Raw genomic sequence first — 20524 nt, forward strand, 5'->3', positions numbered from 1 at the left:
CCTGTCAATGCCCATGTTCAGTGGAGAAGCAATTACAGAAGCCAGACCTTCCACTTTCTGTACCCCATAATGATCCTGGGTCCATACTCCCAGAGGGATAAAGAATAAGAAAGATTCCAATGAAGGGGATGGGATGCGGAACTCTGGTATTGGGAATTGTGTGGAATTGTACCCCTCTTATCCAGTGAACTTGTGGATCATAAATCAATAAAATAAAATAAAGAAGTGCTGCAGAGAGTGGCAGAAAGTGAGACTGGAGAGTGGAGTAGAGACCACATAGCTTAAGGGCCTATAGGGCAAAGAGAGGACTATGGTTCATATTCTAAACACGAAGTGAAACTATTGGGGATGTTAAAAGGCAGAGGGTGGAAGTGTGTGGCTGGACGAGGGAGGACGGCTGTCTGGAGGCCACTGCCAATATGGGAATGAGTTGTTGGGGACTGGACCGGGTGTTGGGACCAGAAGTGGCTGTAAATGTTGAGGTGCAGGTGAGGTGGAAGTAGAGCCCCCTCACTTCTTGGGCCAGGAAGGAGGAGGGAGGCAACCAAGCAAGGTTTGGACTGATACTGGGGATGGGATAGGAGAACGGGAGCTGAGGTGGCATTGATGATTGGGAGTTACATTTTGCCCTTGGGTGTTTGCAGTCCCCATCTGGAACCCACGTGAAGGCTCGGTGGGCAGGTCGTTTGCTCTGGAAATACAAATTTGGGGCTCATGGGCATCTGGATGGCATTCACAGCCATGGCACGATTACAAATGAGATCATCAAGACAGGATGTAGGTCGAAAGGAGAAACAGCCTGAAACTGAGGACTGTGAAGTGAGATAAATGATACCTCCACCCACGCGGCTATCTCTTGGTGTCATGTGAATGAACGCACCTAGCCCGCTGGCCCGTAGACCTGAGAAGCCCGGAGCAGGTCCTGGCTGTGGGCGGGACTGGGCTTGGGGAGACGCTCCGCAACCCGCCGGGTCTAATTGTGGGCGGGGCTGAGATGTGGGTGGTTCCAGACAGCTGTAGAGTCTTTTGGTGGGGTGTGGCCTAAGTGAGGAAGGGGCGGGGCTGTGGGCGGGGTGGTCCTGTGAGGGGCGGGGCTTATAGGCCCGGAGGCCGCTCAGGGGCTGGGGGGCGGCCGGGGCGGTGACGTCACCGCATGACTGAGTTTTTATGAATGAAAGGAATCCTGTGAGTGAGTAATTCCGGGAAGCTCGCCTTACAACTCTGCGCTGGCCCCCCGCGCTGCCACTCAGCCCCATAACAAACGGCGCGGCGCTCCGGGGAGCCGGCTGGGAGCCACCCGCGGTGGGACCGGAGGGCAGACGAACCAGGGCGCGGGTTGGAATAGCAGCCGCGCCAGCGGCGAGACCTGCGCGTGTCGGGGCGCAGCGGGACGAGAGTCGGGTGAGGTGCGTGGAGGGGGCAAGGGAGGCGCGCCGCACCCCGAGGTCGCAGGGTCTCTGCGCCCCGGGAACCTGTCTGGGGCGGGGCTCTGGGGCTGGGTCGGTCGCCGTCCCCGAGCGTCCTGTCCCCGACGGCTGGCGGGGGCACCTGCGGGGGAAGGTGGGAGATCGAGACGGGGTCCGAGCCTGCTGGTCCGGGCGCCACGGGGATGGGCCGCGCTGGCTGGAGGCGCCGGAGCGGGGCAGGAAGGGGCCGTCCAGGCGGGGCCGGGGGCTGTGTGTGCACGTACGTGACTCGGTGAGAACAGTCGCTGGCCGGGTGCCCGCGGCCGTGCGTGCGCGGTTTGTTTACGTCCGGGGGGGGGGGCGTGCGCTTGAGCTCCTGGCGGCGCTCCCGGAGCCTGCGGTGCGTGTCCGTGTGCGCGTGTGTGCGCGCTGGGTTGTGTGTGCTAGTGTGCGTGTGCTGGCGTGTGTATGTGTTGGTGTGTGTGTGCTGGCGTGTGCTAGTGTGAGTGTGTTGGTGTGTGTGTGTGTGCTGACGTGTGTGTGTGCGCGCTCGCGCGTGCACGCGCTTTACTTTGGAGAGAGGCGTTGCGTGTTTGTGTGTCTGCGCACACTGCCAGACTGAAGCCCCCGTGTTGCGCACCTTAGGGAGAGAGAGAGAAGGAGACAGAGCAAACGCTGCCGAATAAGGATCTGAGCGCGGCGGCGGGCGGCGGATACTGGAGCGCCCAGTCCTCCCGGCCGCCCCCCAGCGCCCCCTGGAGTTCCCCAGGCCGCCGCCACGTGACCGCCGTGTTTGTCGGCCGCGCAGCGCCCGCAGCCACTGGGTGGCTGGGTGGGAGCAAGTGCCCCGGACTCTAAGTGGCTCGGCGGGGGCTGAGGCGAGGGAGTCTCCCCTGAGCCAGCACTCGGTGGGTCTAGCAACAAGGCGCCCGATATCTGGGTCTCTGTCCCCCGTTGTCCCAGCTACCTGAGAGACAGCAGGACGGGGGGGGGGGGGGGGAGGCCTCCCTCCAAGGTGGCCGCTCTGGCTGCTTGGTGAGATGTTGCTCCTGGGCCCGGGAGGGTGCGGCAGGAAGGTGGGGTGGAGCCAGTTTCTGCCCGCCTGGTAGTTTCAGTTCATAGGTGGGACTAGTCAGACAGACCTAGGGACAGCCAGACCTGAGCAGCTAGTTGAGGGCTGGGGCCAGCCTGCGGGCCCAGAGGCCTTATCCTTGGCCAAACCCTGGTCAGAGGCAGCAGGGACAAGGGTCTTGGTGTATGGAGGGTTTATGTAGGAGGGCCTCTGCCTCTTATTCCCCTCTCCCCCCATCCTGAAAAAGCTGCTTTATCCCCCCTCCCCCTGTGTCCTGAGAGATGGGCTGGGGGACCTAGAGTTTCCTAGATCTGTTCTGCACACACACACACACACACCTCCAGGCATATAAAATCACAGGTGGGGTGGGGGGAGACGTCTGTGTGTGTTTGATGGAACTTGCCGTGGTAAGAACAGATTATTATTATTACTATTATTACCTTCAGGGTTATCGCTGGGGCTCGGTGCCTGCACTACTAATCCACTGCTCAGCACCCCCCCCCCCCCCATTTTGTTGCCATTGAATAGGACAGAGAGTAATTGATAGAGGAAGGGATGACAGAGAGAGCAGAGCTGCAGGGCAGATTTTCCAGCCTGGAGCCACTGCCTGGCAGCCACCAGTATCACAGAGCAAGACTCTGAGTGACCTGATGTCACAGCCCAGGCCACAGGCTGTTGGGAGATGCAGGCCCCTTGGCTATGACCCAGCAGTGTGGGCCCCAGCTAGAGGCTTGGAGCCTCATCTTAATAGGGAGAGAAAGACAGACACCTGCAGACCTGCTTCACCACAATGAGTCGACCCCCATGCAGGTGGGGAGCTACGGGCTGGAACAGGATCCTAACTCCAATCCTTCCTTGTGCTTGGGTGCCATGGGTGTTTGACCCGTTGTGCTACTGCGCAGCCAGCCAGACTATATATATATATATATATATATATATATATATATATATATATATATCCCTTTTGTTGCCCTTGTTTTTTTATTGTTGTAGTCATTATTGTTGTTATTGATGTAGTTGTTGTTAGATAGGACAGAGAGAAATGGAGCGAGAAGGGGAAGACGGGGGGGAGAGAAAGATAGACACCTTCAGACCTGCGTCACTGCCTGTGAAGCGACTCCCCTGCAGGTGGGGAGCCAGGACTCAAACTGGGATCCTTACACTGGTCCTTGCACTTTGTGCCACGTGTGCTTAACCCGCTGTGCTATATATTTTTTAAGGATAAGTATAGGGTTTCATTTTAGAATCCCAATTACAAAAGGATATTTTTATTAGAGTTTTTAAAAATATTTATTTTCCCTTTTGTTGCCCTTGTTGTTTTAATGTTGTAGTTGTTGTTGTTGTTATTGATGTCGTCGTTGTTGGATAGGACAGAGAGAAATGGAGAGAGGAGGGGAAGATAGAGAGAGGGAGAGAAAGATAGACATCTGCAGACCTGCTTCACCGCCTGTGAAGTGACTCCCCTGCAGGTGGGGAGCCAGGGGCTGGAACTGCCGGTCCTTGTGCTTTGCGCCACATGTGCTTAACTTGCTGCACCTGCCCGACTCACACAAAAGGATATTTATATGAGAGAGAAGTAGGGAGAGTTCCTGACCTAACATCACTTTGGCACATGCAGTGCTGGGGATCGAAGTTGAAACAATGTACTTGAGAGTTCAGTGCTTTATCCACTGCACCACTTCCCGGGTTACATAAGTAACTTTTAAATATATTATTATTAGGGTTGACAAAATAGCTCACTTGGACAGTGTGCTGCTTTGCCGTGTGCGTGATCCAGGTTTAAGGATAAGCCCCCACTATGTGGAAGTGCTGAAGTCTCTCTCTCTCTCTCTGCTTTTTTAAATTTTTTATTTATTATATAGAGACAGAAATTGAGAGGAAAGAGGGAGATAGAGTTGGAGAGAGACACCTGCAGCCCTGCTTCACCACTCGTGAAGCTTCCCCCCTGCAGGTGGGGACCAGGGACTTGAACCTGGATCCTTGTGCACTGTAATGTGTGCACTCAACCAGGTGCACCACCACCTGCCCTCTACTTTTATCTACATCTTACATCTACATATCTCTGCTTTTATCTACATCCAAATATTATACATAGACGTATAATAATAATTATCATAATTATTTAAGAGAGAGAGAGTCCACAGCACCAGAGCTCCCTTCAATGCAGTGAGGACCAGGCTTGAACCTGGGTTGGACAAATGGTAAAAAAGCACACTATCCAAGCGAACTATCTTACTGCTCCTTATTTTGATTGTTTATGGAGAGATCAGTGCACCATTCCATCATATGTAGCATTTGGAGAGTTTCACTTAAGAGAAGGCATGGGCTCGTTAATAGTTGAACCACACACCCCCATGTCCATCTCATGAGCCCTGCCACCACAGTTGGAAACCTCAGTGTCCCCACCTAGATCAGGAAGGAGGACATGCAAGCTGGCAGGGAGGGAGGAGGACAGGGGGGTACAGCAGCCCCTATTCACAGCCCAGGGCCACCATGGGAGTGGACACAGAACACAGCAGCAGGCTCAGGCTTGGAGTCTGTGGAGTCCCAGGGAGGAAGATGGCAGCTGGGAACATCCCTGCATGTGACTGGGGGAGGGGGGCGGTGAGGGAGTTGGCTCTGCCCTGGGTGGAAAGCTAGTGTGAAAGACTTGATCTCCCCCAAGTCTCTTGTGGGTCTTCACCGGTGCCCCCACCTGTGGACCTCTCTTGCCCTGACATCATCAGCCTGCGTCAGGTGCTGGGTGTGATGGTGACAAAGGCAGAGGCAGAGCCTGCCCTCCAGGAGCTGAGGGCAGACAGAGGTGAAGAAACGAGGACTGGCAGCCAGGGAGGTGGCTGTGTGATAGGGCACAAGACTTGCACATGTGAGGCCCCTGCTTTAAACCCTGGCACCATATACGCTGGGCTGATGCTCTGCTTCTCCCCCCGCCCCCACCCCCCATTCATCTGTCGGGACAGTGCGCAGGCTCATCTGAACATCCGATTGCTGTTAGCGTGAAAATCCTAGGGAAGAGGAGAAGGAGGATGTAGTGGGGATCTGAGGGGGTGGGGGTGGGGAAGGTCAGCCGGGGTAGGTTGTGGTCAGGCTCGTGTCAGTGATGATTCCTCCAGTAGCCCTTGGGTAAGGAAGGACTCAGGCCTGTGAGGACGTGGCTGTGCTCACAGTTCTTCTGAAAGAGGAAATGCTCCCTGGCTGTGCAGGTGGGGCAGAGTGATGGTCAAGGCTGATCGTCTCTGTGGGTGTGTTTTTGTGTCCCTGCCTCCTGAAGCCTTTGGTGATTGATTTCCATTCCCTCTTCCAGGGCCTCCAGTCAGTTGTGTGCATGTGTGTTGGGGGGGGGGGGTGTTAGAGCTCTTTTCCAAAATCTGGCACTTTAAACTCTAAAAATTTTTTTTTATATATTGATTTATTTCCCTTTTGTTGCCCTCATTGTTTTTATTGTTGTTGTTATTGATGTCATCATTGTTGGACAGGACAGAGAGAAATGGAGAGAGGAGGGGAAGACAGAGAGGGACAAAGAAAGATAGACACCTGAAGACCTGCTTCACCGCTTGTGAAGTGACGCCCCTGCAGGTGGGGAGCCGGGGGTTCGAACCAGGATCTTTACACTGGAACTTGCACTTTGCGCCACCTGTGCTTAACCCGCTTCGCTACCGCCTGACTCCCCACTTTAAACTCTTGAGATTGCCAGTACTGGAAGGCACTGAGCCTCAGTGGAAGTATGGCATGTGGGGAAACTGAGGCCCAGAGGTGGCTAGGGGGTCACATTCCCAAAGTCATACAGTATGTTTGCTGGAGCTTGAGCTTCCAGCCGTGCCGCCCCCCCTCCCCCAAACACTGCTCTCCGCCCAGCAGGGAGGAGGCTCCACTAGGCTGGCTGCCAAGACCCGAGAAAACACATTTTTTTCCTCTGTCCTCACGGAGGAAGCAGCGTGGCCGGGCAGCCAGAGAGGAGCCTGTGCCAGCGGGTGGGCCGTCTGCAGGGTGTCTCTGGGTGGACTGAGGGGCCAAGCAGAGGGAGGCAACAGGGGACTCAGAGCTGCTGTCAGTGCTGGGGGAGCAGGTCCACTCTCCACAGGCACCTGCAGGTGCTGGGGGTCTGTTCTGGGTGGAAGGGCAGTGGGAGCCAGCCCTGAACAGAGCTGCAGGGCAGGCTTCCTGGCCCCCGAGTCACTGCCTGGCAGCCAGCCACCAGTGTCACAGAGCAAGACTCTGGGTGAACTGATGTCTCAGCCCAGGCCACAGGCTGTCGGCGGATGCAGGCCCCTTGACCCAGCAGTGCTGGCCCCAGGTAGAGGCTGGGGGCCTCATCTTAATAGCAAATTCCCCCTTCTCATGACTTTCGCTCTGTGGTGGCTTGACTTGGGGACGATCCTACAAACATGGGTGTCTCAGTTGACAGTGAGGATATGGTTGAGGGGCTGAAGCCAGAGCATGGGGGGAAATGAACAGAAGGAAGGGCAGGCCCAGAGCTTGCTGGGGGCCTGGAACCTCTTAGAATCGTAACCTGCTGAGTGGATGGGCCCTCTAGTTACTGTATAGACTCAGAGACCATTTTAGGGAGGGTTCTGAGGCCATGCCCAAACTTAGTGGATAGCACTGCAGGCTGGGATTGACTGGTTGGAGCAGAGGGAAGGCAGTGGGGGCCGGGGTGCACCTTATGCCACTCATGACCTTGCTAAGTTTTACACACTACTAACACCATGATCGGGCCCATTTCACCAGGAAACTAAGGTCCAGAGCAGACGGATGGCTTGTCTGAGGGCCAGGCCATGCTTCTGAGTACCCAGTATCCAAGCATAACCTACACCCCAGGTCCCCAAGCAGCTGACAGGGAGACCTGGTAATGTGTGTATTATTTGCATGTCCTATGCAGAGCCCACACAAACCTGGGCCCACAGAGCTGGGCAGCCCTGGACATAGGCAAGTCTCTTCTTCAAAGGAATGAGCAAATAGGGCCAGAGAGAGAGTCCAGGAGGAGGCCTGGGGTACAGTGGGTCTTTGGTCTGGGCCTCCACTCCATTAGCTGTGTGACTCTGGACCACTGAAGTGACCTCTCTGGGCCTGACTTTACAGAGCTCGCTGTTGGGAGGACTAGGATGATGGCAGGGGGAAAGGCATCAGGATTAGTCCTGATGGGGCCATTCCAGATGCTCCAGATGTTCAAAGCTCTGCCAGGTGTGGGGGAGGCAGACATTTACCGGCTGTGTGACTTCAGACCAGAGATGACCTCTTGGGTACAGTGAGCAGAGGGGCTGCCAGCTAGGAGATGGAGCTCCACAGAGGGTCCGGTGCTTGCTGCCAGATTCTCTGTCCCTCCAAAACTGCACAGTTGGCTTCCTTACCACCTTTATCCCAATCTCATATTCTCACTCAGTTCAGAACCCATGCCCCGAAAACACACACACACACACACACACACACACACACACACACACACCTTTGTCTCCCTCCCCTGCTTCATGCTTCTCCAGAGAGAAACTATCCACATCTATTGTATGTATTTCTGCAGTGAACACCTCAGAGTGGAGACCATGGCTTATCCCCCGGTGAGGATATGGGGGAGAAACCCGACCCCTCCTGCACAAGCTCTAGTAGCCCGTGGGTGCTCCCTGGCCTTTATGGCTTATACCAGTCAGTTTTGGTTTGTTTGTTTGTTTGTTTGTCTGCTGTTTGTTTTACCAGAGCACTGCTCATCTCTGGTTTATGATGGTACAGGGGATTGAACCTGGGACTTTGGAGCCTTAGGCATGACAGTCTCTTTGCGTAACCATTATGCTGTCTCCTGCACCCTACCAGTCAGTTCTATCAAAACCTGTGGTGGGCATTGTTTTTTTTTAATTTAAATTTTAATTATTTTTTATTTGATAGGACAGGGAGAAATTGAGACGGTTGGGGGAGATAGGGAGGGAGAGAAGGGCCAGACAGTGACACACCTAGGTAAGCACCACATTACAGTGTGCAAGGACCCAGGTTCAAGCCCCTGGTCCCCACCTGCAGGGAGAAAGCTTCACGAGTGGTGAAGCAGGGCTGCAGATGTTTGTCTCTCACCCTCTCTATCTCTCCCTTCCCTTTTTTTTAACTTTACTTTTTTTCCCCTTTTTGTTGCCCTTGTCATCATCATTGTTATTATTGTTGTTGTTACTGCTGTCATTGTTGTTGGATAGGACAGAGAGAAATCGAGAGAGGAGGGGAAGACAGTGAGGGGGAGAGAAAGATAGATATCTTCAGACCTGCTTCACCACCTGTGAAGGGAACCCCTTGCAGGTGGGGAGCCTGGGGCTTGAACCGGGATCCTTACGCTGGTCCTTGTGCTTTGCACCATGTGCGCTTAACCCGCTGCACCACCACCTGGCTCCCCCCCTACTTCCCTTTCAATTTCTATCCAATAATAAAAAAATAAAAACAATAAAGAGAGAGGAGAGAAAGAGAGAGAGAGGCAGAAAGAGAGATACCTGCAGACCTGCTTCACCAGTCGTGAAACTTCCCCCCCTATAGGCAGGAATCAGGGTCTTGAACCTGTTTCTTGAACATGGCAACATGTGCACTCAACCAGGTGTGCCATCATGCACCCCCTTCTTGGACATTGTTCTGATCCTATAAGTGGGAAAGTGGAAACCCAGAGAGGTTGGATAACTTGCCCAAGGTCACACAGCTTGGAGAAATCAGGGATGGGACCAAAGCTTGACTCTTGGTCCAGTGCTCCTCTCTTGTTATCCACAGCCCTCTGGGGAGCCAGGGGCATGGGGATGGAGTCCCTCCTACTCCCTTCCCATCCTCTTGTTCTCTGTGCACCATCCCCATATAGAGAAGCAAGGAGGAAGACTAGAAGCACAACCCAGGAGCTTTGCTCTAAGATGGACAGTATTGGCTGGGCTTGAACTTGACCTTGGCACTGACTTCAGACACTGACATGATGGGTGATGGGGGCTGGAGGCTCCACCCAGCCACACTTCACCAGAGCCTGTTCTGGCCTCCAGCTCTTGCTTGGCCTGGATCCTGCTGTGAGCTCCTTGTCTGGTGACTCCTAGGACAGGAAACAGACCATGACAACACAGGCTGGGAGGGCCAGGGAAGGTTCCCTGGAGGAGGAAGGTTTTGTATCCAGGACTGAAAGATGACTGACTAGGAGCCTGACTGATAAAGTGGGTGGGGGGAGCTGCCCAGAAACAAGAAATCGTGGGGGTAGGGAGGAAGTGAGAGAAAACCCACATGATGGAGTTAGTGTGGAGGCGGGCAGCCATGGGAAGTGAGCCTGGGCATGTGTGGATGACCTGGACTCTTCCCTGAGACAGCAGGGAGTCACAGAAGGGATGCATCTGGGTGACAAAGGCTGTGTAGAGACTAGGGGAGGCCTGTTGCAGAGCCCATGGGGTCTCTGAAGTGTCCGCTGACATGTGGGCCCAGGAAGGGGTGTGACTTTGAAAGCCCTGGACTGTCCCACCCTAGCCTGAGTCACACTTCAGGGGCGAGTGTGTGTCAGGCTCTGAGCACCAGGGCCATAGCAGTGCACACCCCAGGACCTCTGCTCAGGGAAGCCGGCATCCTCAGAGATGCTGTAGATGTCCACAGTGGGTAATAACACACAGTGAAAACTCCCTAGGGAAGTGTGAGGCAGGGAAGGGAGACAAGGGTGTGGGGTGTATGTACACACCCGTGTGTGTGTGTGTGTGTGTGTGTGTGTGTGTGTGTGTGTGTTTCCAGGACATGAACTCTTTTATTTTTTATCTTTTTCTTAGTGATTTAATATTGACTTACAAAATTAGAAAATAACAGAGTGGGAATCCAGCGGTAGCACAGTGGGTTAAGTGCATGTGACGCAAAGCGCAAGGACCCGCGTAAGGATCCCAGTTTGAGCCCCGGCTCCCCACCTGCAGGAGGTCACTTCACAAGTGGTGAAGCAGGTCTGCAGGTGTCTATCTTTCTCTCCCCCCCCCCCCCCGTCTTCCCTCCTCTCTCCATTTCTCTCTGTCCTATCCAACAATGACATCAATAACAACAACAACTACGACAATAAAACAACAAGGGCAACAAAAGGGAATCAATCAATAAATATTAAAAAAAAATTTTAAAAGAAAAAGGAAATAACAGGAGTATAATTCCATACCTTTCCCACCACCAGAGTTCTGTGTCCCATTCCTTCTACTGGAAACTGTAGCAGTTCTCCCAAGGTCACAGATATGGGTTGACTGTAACTATATATATAAATATATATATATGCCCATGTTTTTCTATGGCCCTGCTTTCTTTTCCTTTCTAAGTCACACATACTACTTCTAAATGTACTTCCTTTGCCCCCCCTTCTCTCTCTGGGTCCTGATGGAATTGAAGTCCAGAGCCCTCTGGCCATCTTCCCTTAACATTTACCCCTCTGGGAGTATGACCAAAAATTTTTTGGGGGGTGCAGAAGGTGGGAAGTCCAGCTTTTGTAATTGCTTCCCCACTGGGCATGGACATTGGCAGGTAGGTCTGTAACCCCAGCCTATTTCTTTCCCTACTAGGATAGGGTTCTGGAGAGGTGAGGTTCCAGGGTACATTGGTGAGGTCATCTGCCCAGGAAGTTCAGGATGAAATCGTAGTAGCACCTGCAACCTGGTGGCTGAAATACAGGAAGATATAAAGTGGGACAAAATGTTTCATGAACAGGAACCATAAAGTAGGGATAGAGCAGGTGGAAATAGGGACTTTAGGGTAGGTAGAAGCTAGGAAATCTATTTTAGGTATGTTGCTAGGAGCCCAAGATGGTGGTAATTTTTTGCTGGAATTTGACAGCTAACCTGCAGGTGGACTAAAAATACTGTTTGTGAAGATGTAGTCAGAGTTGAGAATAGGACTAGAAAACTGTATCAGGGCAGAAAGTAGCTCCCAAACTTGAAGAAACTATATAAACACAATGAACTATTTACCATGTAAACTGTTTACCCAGGGCCCATATCTGTTCATATTTAGCACAGAAGCCCGTATAATAACCTCCAAGTCCCTGTCTGTGTTTGTAGTCCATGGCCATAGTTGGGAGCATTTTAGGCTGCACTCATATCAGGACCAGTTTTCCTTGAGTGGCAGAGTAGGATGACACAGCCTTCCTTTGGAGAGTGAGGCAGTCCCTACCATTGGTAGTTCAGTCCTAAAAAAGCCCACAAGAGAGTTCCGGGGCAGGAATTCAAAGCTGAAGAGAAGAGTTCAGCTCTTGAAAAAGGTGAAGGTGTTGAGGAAGCAGACAATGAGGTTATGGAGGAAACGGTCTGTGCAAAGGCCGTGGAGAAGAACACATGTGGTGTGTGTTTAAGGAGGGGCTGGAGCACTGGGGGCCACAGGGAGGGAAGCCAGGGAGTGCAGGGAGGCGCACAGGGGCCACAGCATCTGGGACACTGTGGTGACTGCCTTTACTCCCAGTGAGACGGGAGGTTTTGAGAGCAGAGGAAAGCAAGCTGACAACACACATTCTATTCTTAGTAATCTGTAGCGAAACTGAGGCACAGAGTGGTTAACCAAGCTGCCAGAATCCCACAGCTAGTGAGCAGGAGGAGGGGTCTCTGTCGCCAGTGTCTCCCAAAGGCTGTCCGGGGCCTGAGGCTGTGAGGTGGCCCCAGGTGCAGGGCTTGGGCCTGGGGCGAGGGGGCTGCTTTCCTGCATCACACTGGGTTGCTGATGAGGACTGACAGGGTGAGGTCTCAGCTCTCACAGCATCTTTCTGGTTTGCTTTTGCGCTGGGGTGAGGGTAGGGGACCCAGGTTGCCACTCGTTTTATCATTTTTGTTTGTTTAGTTTTTTCCTGCAGAGGGAGGTCCTCAGATGCGGGATATCACTGCTCCGAGACTGCTTGTTGTAACAGTTCAGGTAGGGAGAAACACTGCAGTAGCAGAGCTTGCCCCATTTCTGTAGCGCTTCTGTGCTGCCTTACTGGTGAACTCTCACTCCAGCTCCCCCACACCAAATTTCTCATTATTTACTTAGGGTGACAAAGAGACAGGCACAAAGGGAGAGATACTATAGGACTGCTCCACTATTTATGGAACTCCCCCTGATGCCATCCACGTGAGGGCTCAAAACCCAGGGCCTAGAACATAGGAAGGCATGCACTCTACTGGGCGAGCTATCTCCCAACTGCTCAAAGCTCTTCCTTTGCTCATCACCACCATCCCTCCTGTGGGGATAGATCAGCTGGGGACAGAGAGGACTGCTACTTTAAGAGGGGCTTTGGGTGGCTCAGGAGGTAGCACAGTGGATAAAGCACTGAAGTCTCAAGCATGAGGTCCTGAGTTTGATTCCTGGCTGTGCCAGAGTAATGACCTGGTCCCCCCCCCCCTCATAAATAAATTCTTCAAAAGGTCGAGGAGGAGGAGGATTTTGGAAGACAATCCTCTTCTCGGGACAAAGCAATCATCACTGAGCCCCTGAATGTACCCCCCAAGCACATGCCTGCCAGGACCTTCAGATCCTTGAGAGACCCATTAAGGCCGGTGGGCGCCTCATCAGCCCAGTTGTGACCATTCAGTCTCCCAGAGCAGAGCTGAGTTAGTGCAAAGTGTCCCCCAAACACAGGCCTGGATGGGAGAGGCTTGAGCAGAGGCTGGGCATGGACTGACTGGGTTGCATTTTGATGGAGTGCTGGCTGGGTTCTGAGCACTTGTTGAGTAGAACACAGCTGTTACTGTATATAGGCTATACTTTAATGGGAAATCATTTTAATCAAGTAAAATGCACATGTCCAGGCCCTATTGGGGTGGGGTTATGGCCCATTCACCTGGCACATATTCATCGTGCCAGGCATTGACTTAGGCATCCTTTTTTAAAAAATTTCTTTATTGAGGAATTAATGTTTTACATTCAATAGTAAATACAATAGTTTGTACATACATAACATTCCCCAGCTCCCCATATAACAGTACAACCCCCACTAGGTCCTCTGAATCCTTCTTGGACCTGTATTCTCCCCACCCACCCACCCCAGAGTCTTTTACTTTGGTGCAATACGCCAATTCCATTTCAGGTTCCACTTGTGTTTTCTTTTCCTATCTTGTTTTTCAACTTCTGCCTGAGAATGAGATCATCCCATAGTCATCCTTCTGTTTCTGACTTATTTCACTCAACATGATTTTTCCAAGGTCCATCCAAGATCGGCTGAAAACGTGAAGTCACCATTTTTTTACAGCTGAGTAGTATTCCATTGTGTATATATACCACAACTTGCTCAGCCACTCATCTGTTGTTGGACACCTGGGTTGCTTCCAGGTTTTGGCTATTACAAATTGTGCTGCCAAGAACATGTGTACACAGATCTTTTTGGATGGATGTGTTGGGTTCCTTAGGATATATCCCCAGGAGAGGAATTGCAGGTTCATAGGGTAGGTCCATTTCTAGCCTTCTGAGAGTTCTCCAGACTGTTCTTCACAGAGGTTGGACCAATTTATATTCCCACCAGCAGTGTAGGAGGGTTCCTTTGACCCCACACCCTCTCCAGCATTTGCTGCTGTTACCTTTTCTGATGTATGACATTCTCACAGGAGTGAAGTGGTATCTCATTGTTGTCTTTATTTGCATTTCTCTGGCAATCAGAGACTTGGAGCATTTTTCATGTGTTTCTCGGCCTTTTGGATCTCTTCTGTGGGGAATATTATGTCCAAGTCCTCCCCCCATTTTTGGATGGGGTTATATATTTGTTGTCTTGTTGTGACTTAGGCATCTTGATGTAGCGGTAAGGTGAGCAAGGGCTCGGTCCTCATGGGCACACACAGAGGAGGCAGGCCACAAACACCGAATTGCAGACAAGGTGACTATCATGAGGGTTAGTACAGGTTGTTGATGTGACACAGGGCACTGCTTATGGGATAGTAACACCTCTCTGAAGAAGTAGCTCTGGGTTAAGATCTAAATGATGAAGACTTGTGACTGGGAGAGAAAGGGAAAGAGAACAGTGGGTGCAAAGGTCCTAAGGCTGGGACGAGCTCAGGAGGCCACTGTGACTGGCCCCTGGAACAGAGGAAAGTGAGTAGGGAATGAATCCTAAGACTGCTTCGATTGTTAAAGTAGTGAGACGGGTTTTACCTGAAGTGGAGAAAAAACGGTGACCACGGCCTCCTCTCTCCCACCAGGTCCCAGCACAGAGGACACCTTCTGCAAACATGTCTGTGGACCCCTTATCCAGCAAAGCCCTGAAGGTGAGGAGCCAGCCCCTGCTGCCTCCAGTTCTCCCCTCCCTCCCAGGGTGGCACCCCGCACTGGGTTTCTCTGGCTGCCTCTGAGCCCCACGGGGCTCCCTTTGCGGGCAGATCCTGCTTTGCCCTTTTAGGATTCCTGTTCCCCTTCGGGGTCCTGAAGCCGGCCCAGCCGTCCACGGCAATGGGAGCATTGGAGGGGCGTGGGAGGAGCTGGCCGGCGTCCACAGGCAGGCCTGGGGCCCAGGGCCTCAGTTTCCCCACGAACCCACCTTGCCGCCCGCAGATCAAGCGCGAGCTGAGCGAGAACACGCCGCACCTGTCGGACGAGGCGCTGATGGGGCTGTCGGTGCGCGAGCTGAACCGGCACCTGCGCGGGCTCTCGGCCGAGGAGGTGACGCGACTCAAGCAGCGGCGCCGCACACTCAAGAACCGCGGCTACGCGGCCAGCTGCCGGGTGAAGCGCGTGTGCCAGAAGGAGGAGCTGCAGAAGCAGAAGTCGGAGCTGGAGCGCGAGGTGGACAAGCTGGCGCGCGAGAACGCCGCCATGCGCCTGGAGCTCGACGCGCTGCGCGGCAAGTGCGAGGCGCTGCAGGGCTTCGCGCGCTCGGTGGCCGCGGCCCGCGGGCCCGCCACGCTGGTGGCCCCCGCTAGCGTCATCACCATCGTCAAATCGGCGCCCGGCCCCGCCCCCGGGCCCGCCCCCGGCCCCGCCCCCGCCGCCTGCTCCTAGTCCCCGCCCCCGCCCCTCCGAGCCTCGCCCCCTCCCGCTTCCCCAAGTGCCTGAGAGCGCCACCTCTGGCCACAGCTGCCACTTCTTTGCAGCCACCAGCCCCGGTAGTGGACAAGCGTCCTCTCATCTTTCTCTTGCTCAAACTGGGACCGAGTGGCCCCGGGAGGGGCGGCTTTGGAGAGATGAGGGATGAGACGGGGCTCTGAAGTTCAGCCATCTGAGGTTGGGCGGATGGGCTGTCGGAGTGGAGATCACTGCATATTTGTAACGTTGTGCCCACAACCCCTCCCTACACCCCTTCCACCACTCACAAGTTCGGCTGGGCCCTTGGCGGCACCTTGTGGATGTTCCCCCACTCTGCTGTGGGTCTGGGAGTCCTTAGGAGTCTCCAAGTTAACAGATAGGAGCAGGGCCTTACAGTGGTTGAACTGGGAGGAAGAGCCAGGTCTCCCCACTGAGATTCCAGCCATGGGGGCAGTGAACAGGGACTGGAAAGGGCGGTGGGAGGCCCTCGTGGGCCTGGAGATGGCTCTTCTGAGTCAGGGGACCCATGGCAGAAGGAGAGAGAAGGTGATGCAGATGGATGAGTGGGACAATGAGAGGGACGGAAGAAGCTGCACTGGCTCAGCCCAGGGTCTTCCTGTACCAGGGAGCCAGCCAGCCAAGGAGAAGGGGAAGCTAGAAGGTGCTGGCGGGGGAGATAAGGAGGAGATCCTGTGGCCTGGGGTGGGGATCCTCAGAAGGGAAGGCCCCCCATCAGTCCTCTTGTGAATGTCCACTGTAGGTGGGGCTGACCACTGCCACTGACTGCAATTTTGCCTGAAGGCCCAGCCCCCCACCCTGCACTGTATACTGCCCCCCCCCCGCCCCGCGCTGTTTATTTATTGCACGAATCTAAGTTATTCTTCCCTGTCAGTGTCCTGGTACCCACTTCCTGAGAAAAGTGGTGTACATGGCCCTGAGCTGGACTTTATATTTTATATCTGCAAATAAATCACATTTTATCTTATATTTAGGGAAAGTGGAGTGGCAACTTTAACCACAAAGGAGTTTTTTAATTACCTGGCCTCCAGAGTTTTATTTATTTTCTGACCTACAGTAAAGCGAGTTATACGCCTTCTGTATTTTGTAGACTTTCTGAATAAAGTCAAGTTCTCTTTTTCCACAGAGAAGTGTACTTCCTGGACTATAGATTTTTGTTTGTTTACTTATTTGTTTGTTATAGATTTTGTTTGTTGTTTCCTAGAGGCTTTTCAATGAGGGACTGCTTGCAACCCTAGAAGGACCCCCGCCTGGTGGCAGGGTTACTCCAGTCAACTAGCACCATCCCAATTAAGTGCATGGCCATGGGGGTGGGGACGGACAGAGGGATGTTGCTAAAACATCCCTCCTTCCATCTTGTTGCCTGGAGCCTAGGCGCCTCCCCTGAATGGCCCAGCCTGGAGGCCTTGGTGAAACGCAGTTAAATTCCCGGGCATCCTTTCACAGAGTAAACAGCTCTGCCCAGAGAGGAAAAGTCCCGGGCTCAAGAGTCATCTTTCCAGCACTTTCACATTGAGGTCTGCTTTTCTAGAGCCAAGCAGAAAATATTTTCCCCATGTTCCGGAAGGCACAGGGAGGCGGGGAGAAAGGCGGCTCCCTCAGTCCCAGCCTGCTAGTGGGAAATGAAACTGTGTCTCACTCTAGGCTTCAAGCTAACTGTGAGCTAACCTGCCAGCCCTTCAGGGCACTCCAGGAGGAGAGTGATCTGTGTCTGAGCGTCAGAGATCAGGGTTTGGATCCAGCTGTATCTTTTTCTAGCTGCATGAACTTTGCTGATTTAGCTCCTCACAGCGTCAGTTTCCCCATCTGTATGATGAAGGACACAGATGTACCAGGCGCTGAGGGTCTGCAAGTTTTAACAGGCACATTCAGTGGAGAGAAGGCTGGGGAGCCACTGGAAGGTGAAGGGGCATGAGGTGAAAGTTGGGGAAAGGTCAAATCAAATGAGTTCGTCGGACCCTCGGGGTTCTCCCCTGTAGTGATGGGGGGAGGCTCAGTGCTTCCCCTGCCAGACCCATGATCCTAGTCCCGAGGTGCTGAGCTCAGGCCTGGGGAAAGGGCAGCAGGAAGCTGGGGGGCAGCAGCGGCTGGGAATTTCCCCCGCCCACGCTACATTCCTGAGTGCTCAGGTCATCAGCGCCAGGCCCCAGGAAGGCATGTGTGCTTGTGGTGGCTCAGTGCCCTGCAGGGCCAGGCACCTGTGGGCAGACACACGGGGGTGGGGGTGGAGGTGGGCCCAGGGATGCTGGAAGTCGGCCTAGGAGAAGCGAAGACCCCCAGATAAAATGCCCCTAAGGGCCCCTGCAAGAAAGGTGGGTGCACCTAGAGTAGGTGGAAGCAATAGCAAAGCCCCTACTGGGGAGGGGGGTGCTTTGCACAGTGGGGACCTGGACCCCAGCTGTACTCTCGGGCGTTGAGTCCCAGTACATGCTGGAAGGAAGTGGGTTTCCTAAGATGCTTCTGCCCACAACCATTAACCACTGCCCCGCCCCATACCATACAGGGAATGGGAGGGAAGATAGAAAAACCTCACCCACAGGCAGATATTTCAGTACAATCTATATTGTCTCATATATATTTATATATATATTTCTTTCTCACTTTATTTGCTCACTTCTGTCGCGCATTTAAAATGTCACAGAGACCAAAATAGAGTGGCTTTCTGGTGGAATGCACGGCAGTCATACACAAGATACAAAACTAGGGGACTCTGTCTTCTCATACATCATACAATGAATTTTTCAAGTATTTTTATGTACAAAGAGCTACCCTAGGGGGGAAGTTTAAAAAAAAGAAAGAAAAATGGTTAGGTTATACATCCTAGAAAGGAGGGGTGGGTGGACACAGGCACCCCTGGCCTGCCCCCCCCCAGAGCTGCCAGCTCCCTGCTCAGGAGCCCCCCCTCCACGCCCCCCACACCAGCTGGCAGCTAGCTGCTGGGGACTCAGCAGCACTTTGGCCTGGAAGGAGTCAGGGAAAAAGAAAGGAAATGGCAAGGTGAGGACATGGGGGTGAGGGCCTCCCTGCTGCCTTTCCAGGGCAGCGTGGTGCCAGCAGGCCTGGCCCTCCAGAGGGGGGCCCAGAGTTGGTCCCTGGTGCCCCTGTGCTTGGGGGCTGAGTGGATCAAAGGGCTGATGGAGGCTTGGGAAGACTACTGGGATGAACGCTTCCCCCGCCCTGGTCAAGGTCCCCAGGAGGGAGCCTGGCCATCTAGGAGCATCCAGAAGGAAGGTTCTTGTGCGGTCCTGATGCCACGGGGCAAGGTGGCTCTACCCTCCCTCAGGCCCCAGTGCTCTCTGGGTTTCAAGTTGATGGCTCGCTCTGCCGGCGGAAACACGTCACTGTGTTACGTGAGGCTTTTCCTAAGACAGCGGCCAGTGCGCAGGCAGGAGGGGTATGGGGGGCTGGCGGTGCTGGCCATCCAGGTCAGTGCTGCAAGAGCCTCTGAATGCCAGCTACTTATCAGGGTGCCCCGAGGAGTCAGAACAGACTGAGGTCCTGGGAGGGGGCATTCATGGTGGCTAAGGCACAGAGGAGATGAGTCAGGGGCCAGACAAGGCAGGACACAGAGAGAGGAGTCTGGGACCACTCTTCCTTCCTTCTCTCCACTGCAGACTCCATCTCTCCTCCCTCCTGGTGGGCTGCATTCCCTCAAGCTGATCTGAAAGGTGGAGACTCAGACCTTTGCCCTGTAATGGGAAGGAGAAGCCCCAGGCCAAGACCAGAATGTGGCTGGTGCTGACCAATGGGTCTGGGAAGGAGGACTGACAGTCCCTGACCCTTAGAGCAGCCTGGAAGCAAGGCTTCTGCCCAAAATGTCCTCAAGATGTCGTGAGAGGGCAGCATGGGCCACTGGCTGCCAGCAGCAGGCCAGGAGGGAGGGATGAGGCAGCAGAAGGTTCGGCCACAGAGAGGCCTCCCGCTAGAAGAGCCACCCAAGCACCCTTCCTGGGTGGGCCCTGTGGCTCTGGATGTCTGGCTCTGATGGGTAGCCTGGGGCTGGGGGGTGGAGGGCTGCCCAGAGTGTCCAGGTTGCTCCCTCTTCTTGTCCAGGGTGAGGCTAATCTAGTGGACAAATGTGGACAGGGTGGGAGCAGGCCAGGAAGAGCCCAGGTTCAGGTATTGCACGGTGTTTGGGATAGGGGGCTGAGTAGGAGGGCAGGGGGCTAGTCCGTGACACGGGCTAACATCTGAGCCTTGGCCTGGCTGATCCCAATGTGTTCAGGGCACAGGGGTCGCTCCCAGTGTCCTAGCCCCCTGCCAGGGGGCAGTGCAAGCTTGGCCATGTATAAATATTCCTGAAGGCTCGTGGCTGAGCAGGGGCTGTCCCCAGGCAGACACATCTGGCTGTTGCTCTGGAAGCGATATGTGAGCGTTTCTGGTCCAATAAGTTAAAGGACAATGTCAAAGTTGTGCCAGCCTGCCTCCCAGCCCAGATGTGCGGCTGGCAGGGGGCATGCCCTGCCCTGGACCAAGGGGTCTGTCCTTCCCCACTGCTGGCCTCCCTCAGAACTCGTCATCAGAGCTGAGCAGGAGCGTCTTCTCATTGTCTCGGCTGCCACCAAGGCTGTGGGAGCGGGAGAGGCCATGGGCTCCACTGCGCCAGGCGGGCCCAGGCTCCAGGGTGGACTGCTGCGTGTACTGCTGGTAGGCGGGAGAGAAGTTGTGGATGGCATCCTGCACAATGTCATGTGGGTTCATAGTCTCCTTGAGGCTGCTGGAGATGCTCTTCATGGGTGCACAGCGGCCTGCAGGGAGCAGTAGGGAGGTCAGGGGGCTGGACAGTCCCTGCCCCTAATCCTGGGTCACCCCCCACCACCACCACCAGTGCATGGGTCTGTTAACAGACACCGTCTAACACGTCTCCTGGGACAGAGCACGGGTCTTGGATATGATATGGGCAGGCAGAGCATTGCAGGCGCAGGGCATGGCGTGTGGCTTTGAAGGGGTGGCTTCTGGGTGAACAGGGGGAGGTGAGCACCACTGAGGACAATCGCAGGTGGGAAAGGACCTGGGGTAGAGCCCAGCTCCTGGGGTAGAACTCAGCCACTGAGGAGAGGAAATCTGGAGGGGCCCAGGCTCCAAGTCTAGCCCGTGTACTCCCCTGGGGTGC

General features: G+C 54.2%; 2 protein-coding genes across 8 annotated transcripts in view; one reads left to right on the plus strand and one right to left on the minus strand.

The window, feature by feature from the left end:
- Positions 1-1250: 1250 nt before the first annotated feature.
- On the plus strand, positions 1251-16546 carry MAFF (MAF bZIP transcription factor F). Of its 2 annotated transcripts, none has more exons than XM_060188962.1 (3): positions 1251-1401; positions 14574-14639; positions 14923-16546. In XM_060188962.1, exons 2-3 carry the CDS (start codon positions 14604-14606, stop codon positions 15367-15369), a joined length of 483 nt encoding a protein of 160 aa, XP_060044945.1. In that variant the 5' UTR covers positions 1251-1401; positions 14574-14603; the 3' UTR covers positions 15370-16546. The 2 variants fall into 2 exon arrangements, with proteins under 2 accessions (XP_060044945.1, XP_060044944.1); XM_060188961.1 differs by having other exon boundaries at positions 1274-1406.
- A 1407-nt stretch (positions 16547-17953) lies between these two features.
- TMEM184B (transmembrane protein 184B) overlaps positions 17954-20524 on the minus strand; it is a 46768-nt gene continuing 44197 nt past the window's right edge. For all 6 annotated transcript variants that reach the window (XM_060188996.1, XM_060189000.1, XM_060188998.1 and 3 more), the window contains one exon: positions 17954-20159. In XM_060188996.1, the coding sequence (XP_060044979.1) occupies positions 19918-20159 (242 nt within the window). In that variant the 3' untranslated portion in view covers positions 17954-19917. The remainder of the gene's footprint in view (positions 20160-20524) is intronic.

The sequence above is a fragment of the Erinaceus europaeus genome, chromosome 4, assembly GCF_950295315.1.
Source record: "Erinaceus europaeus chromosome 4, mEriEur2.1, whole genome shotgun sequence".
Classification (NCBI taxonomy): Eukaryota; Metazoa; Chordata; class Mammalia; order Eulipotyphla; family Erinaceidae; genus Erinaceus; species Erinaceus europaeus.

What these genes read in the sequence shown, in the direction of transcription:
- MAFF (XM_060188962.1), top strand. Translation starts at nt 14,604, where the DNA reads ATGTCTGTGGACCCCTTATCCAGCAAAGCCCTGAAG. An exon ending in TATCCAGCAAAGCCCTGAAG is followed by an intron (nt 14,640 to 14,922) that starts GTGAGGAGCCAG and finishes TGCCGCCCGCAG; the next exon opens with ATCAAGCGCGAGCTGAGCGA.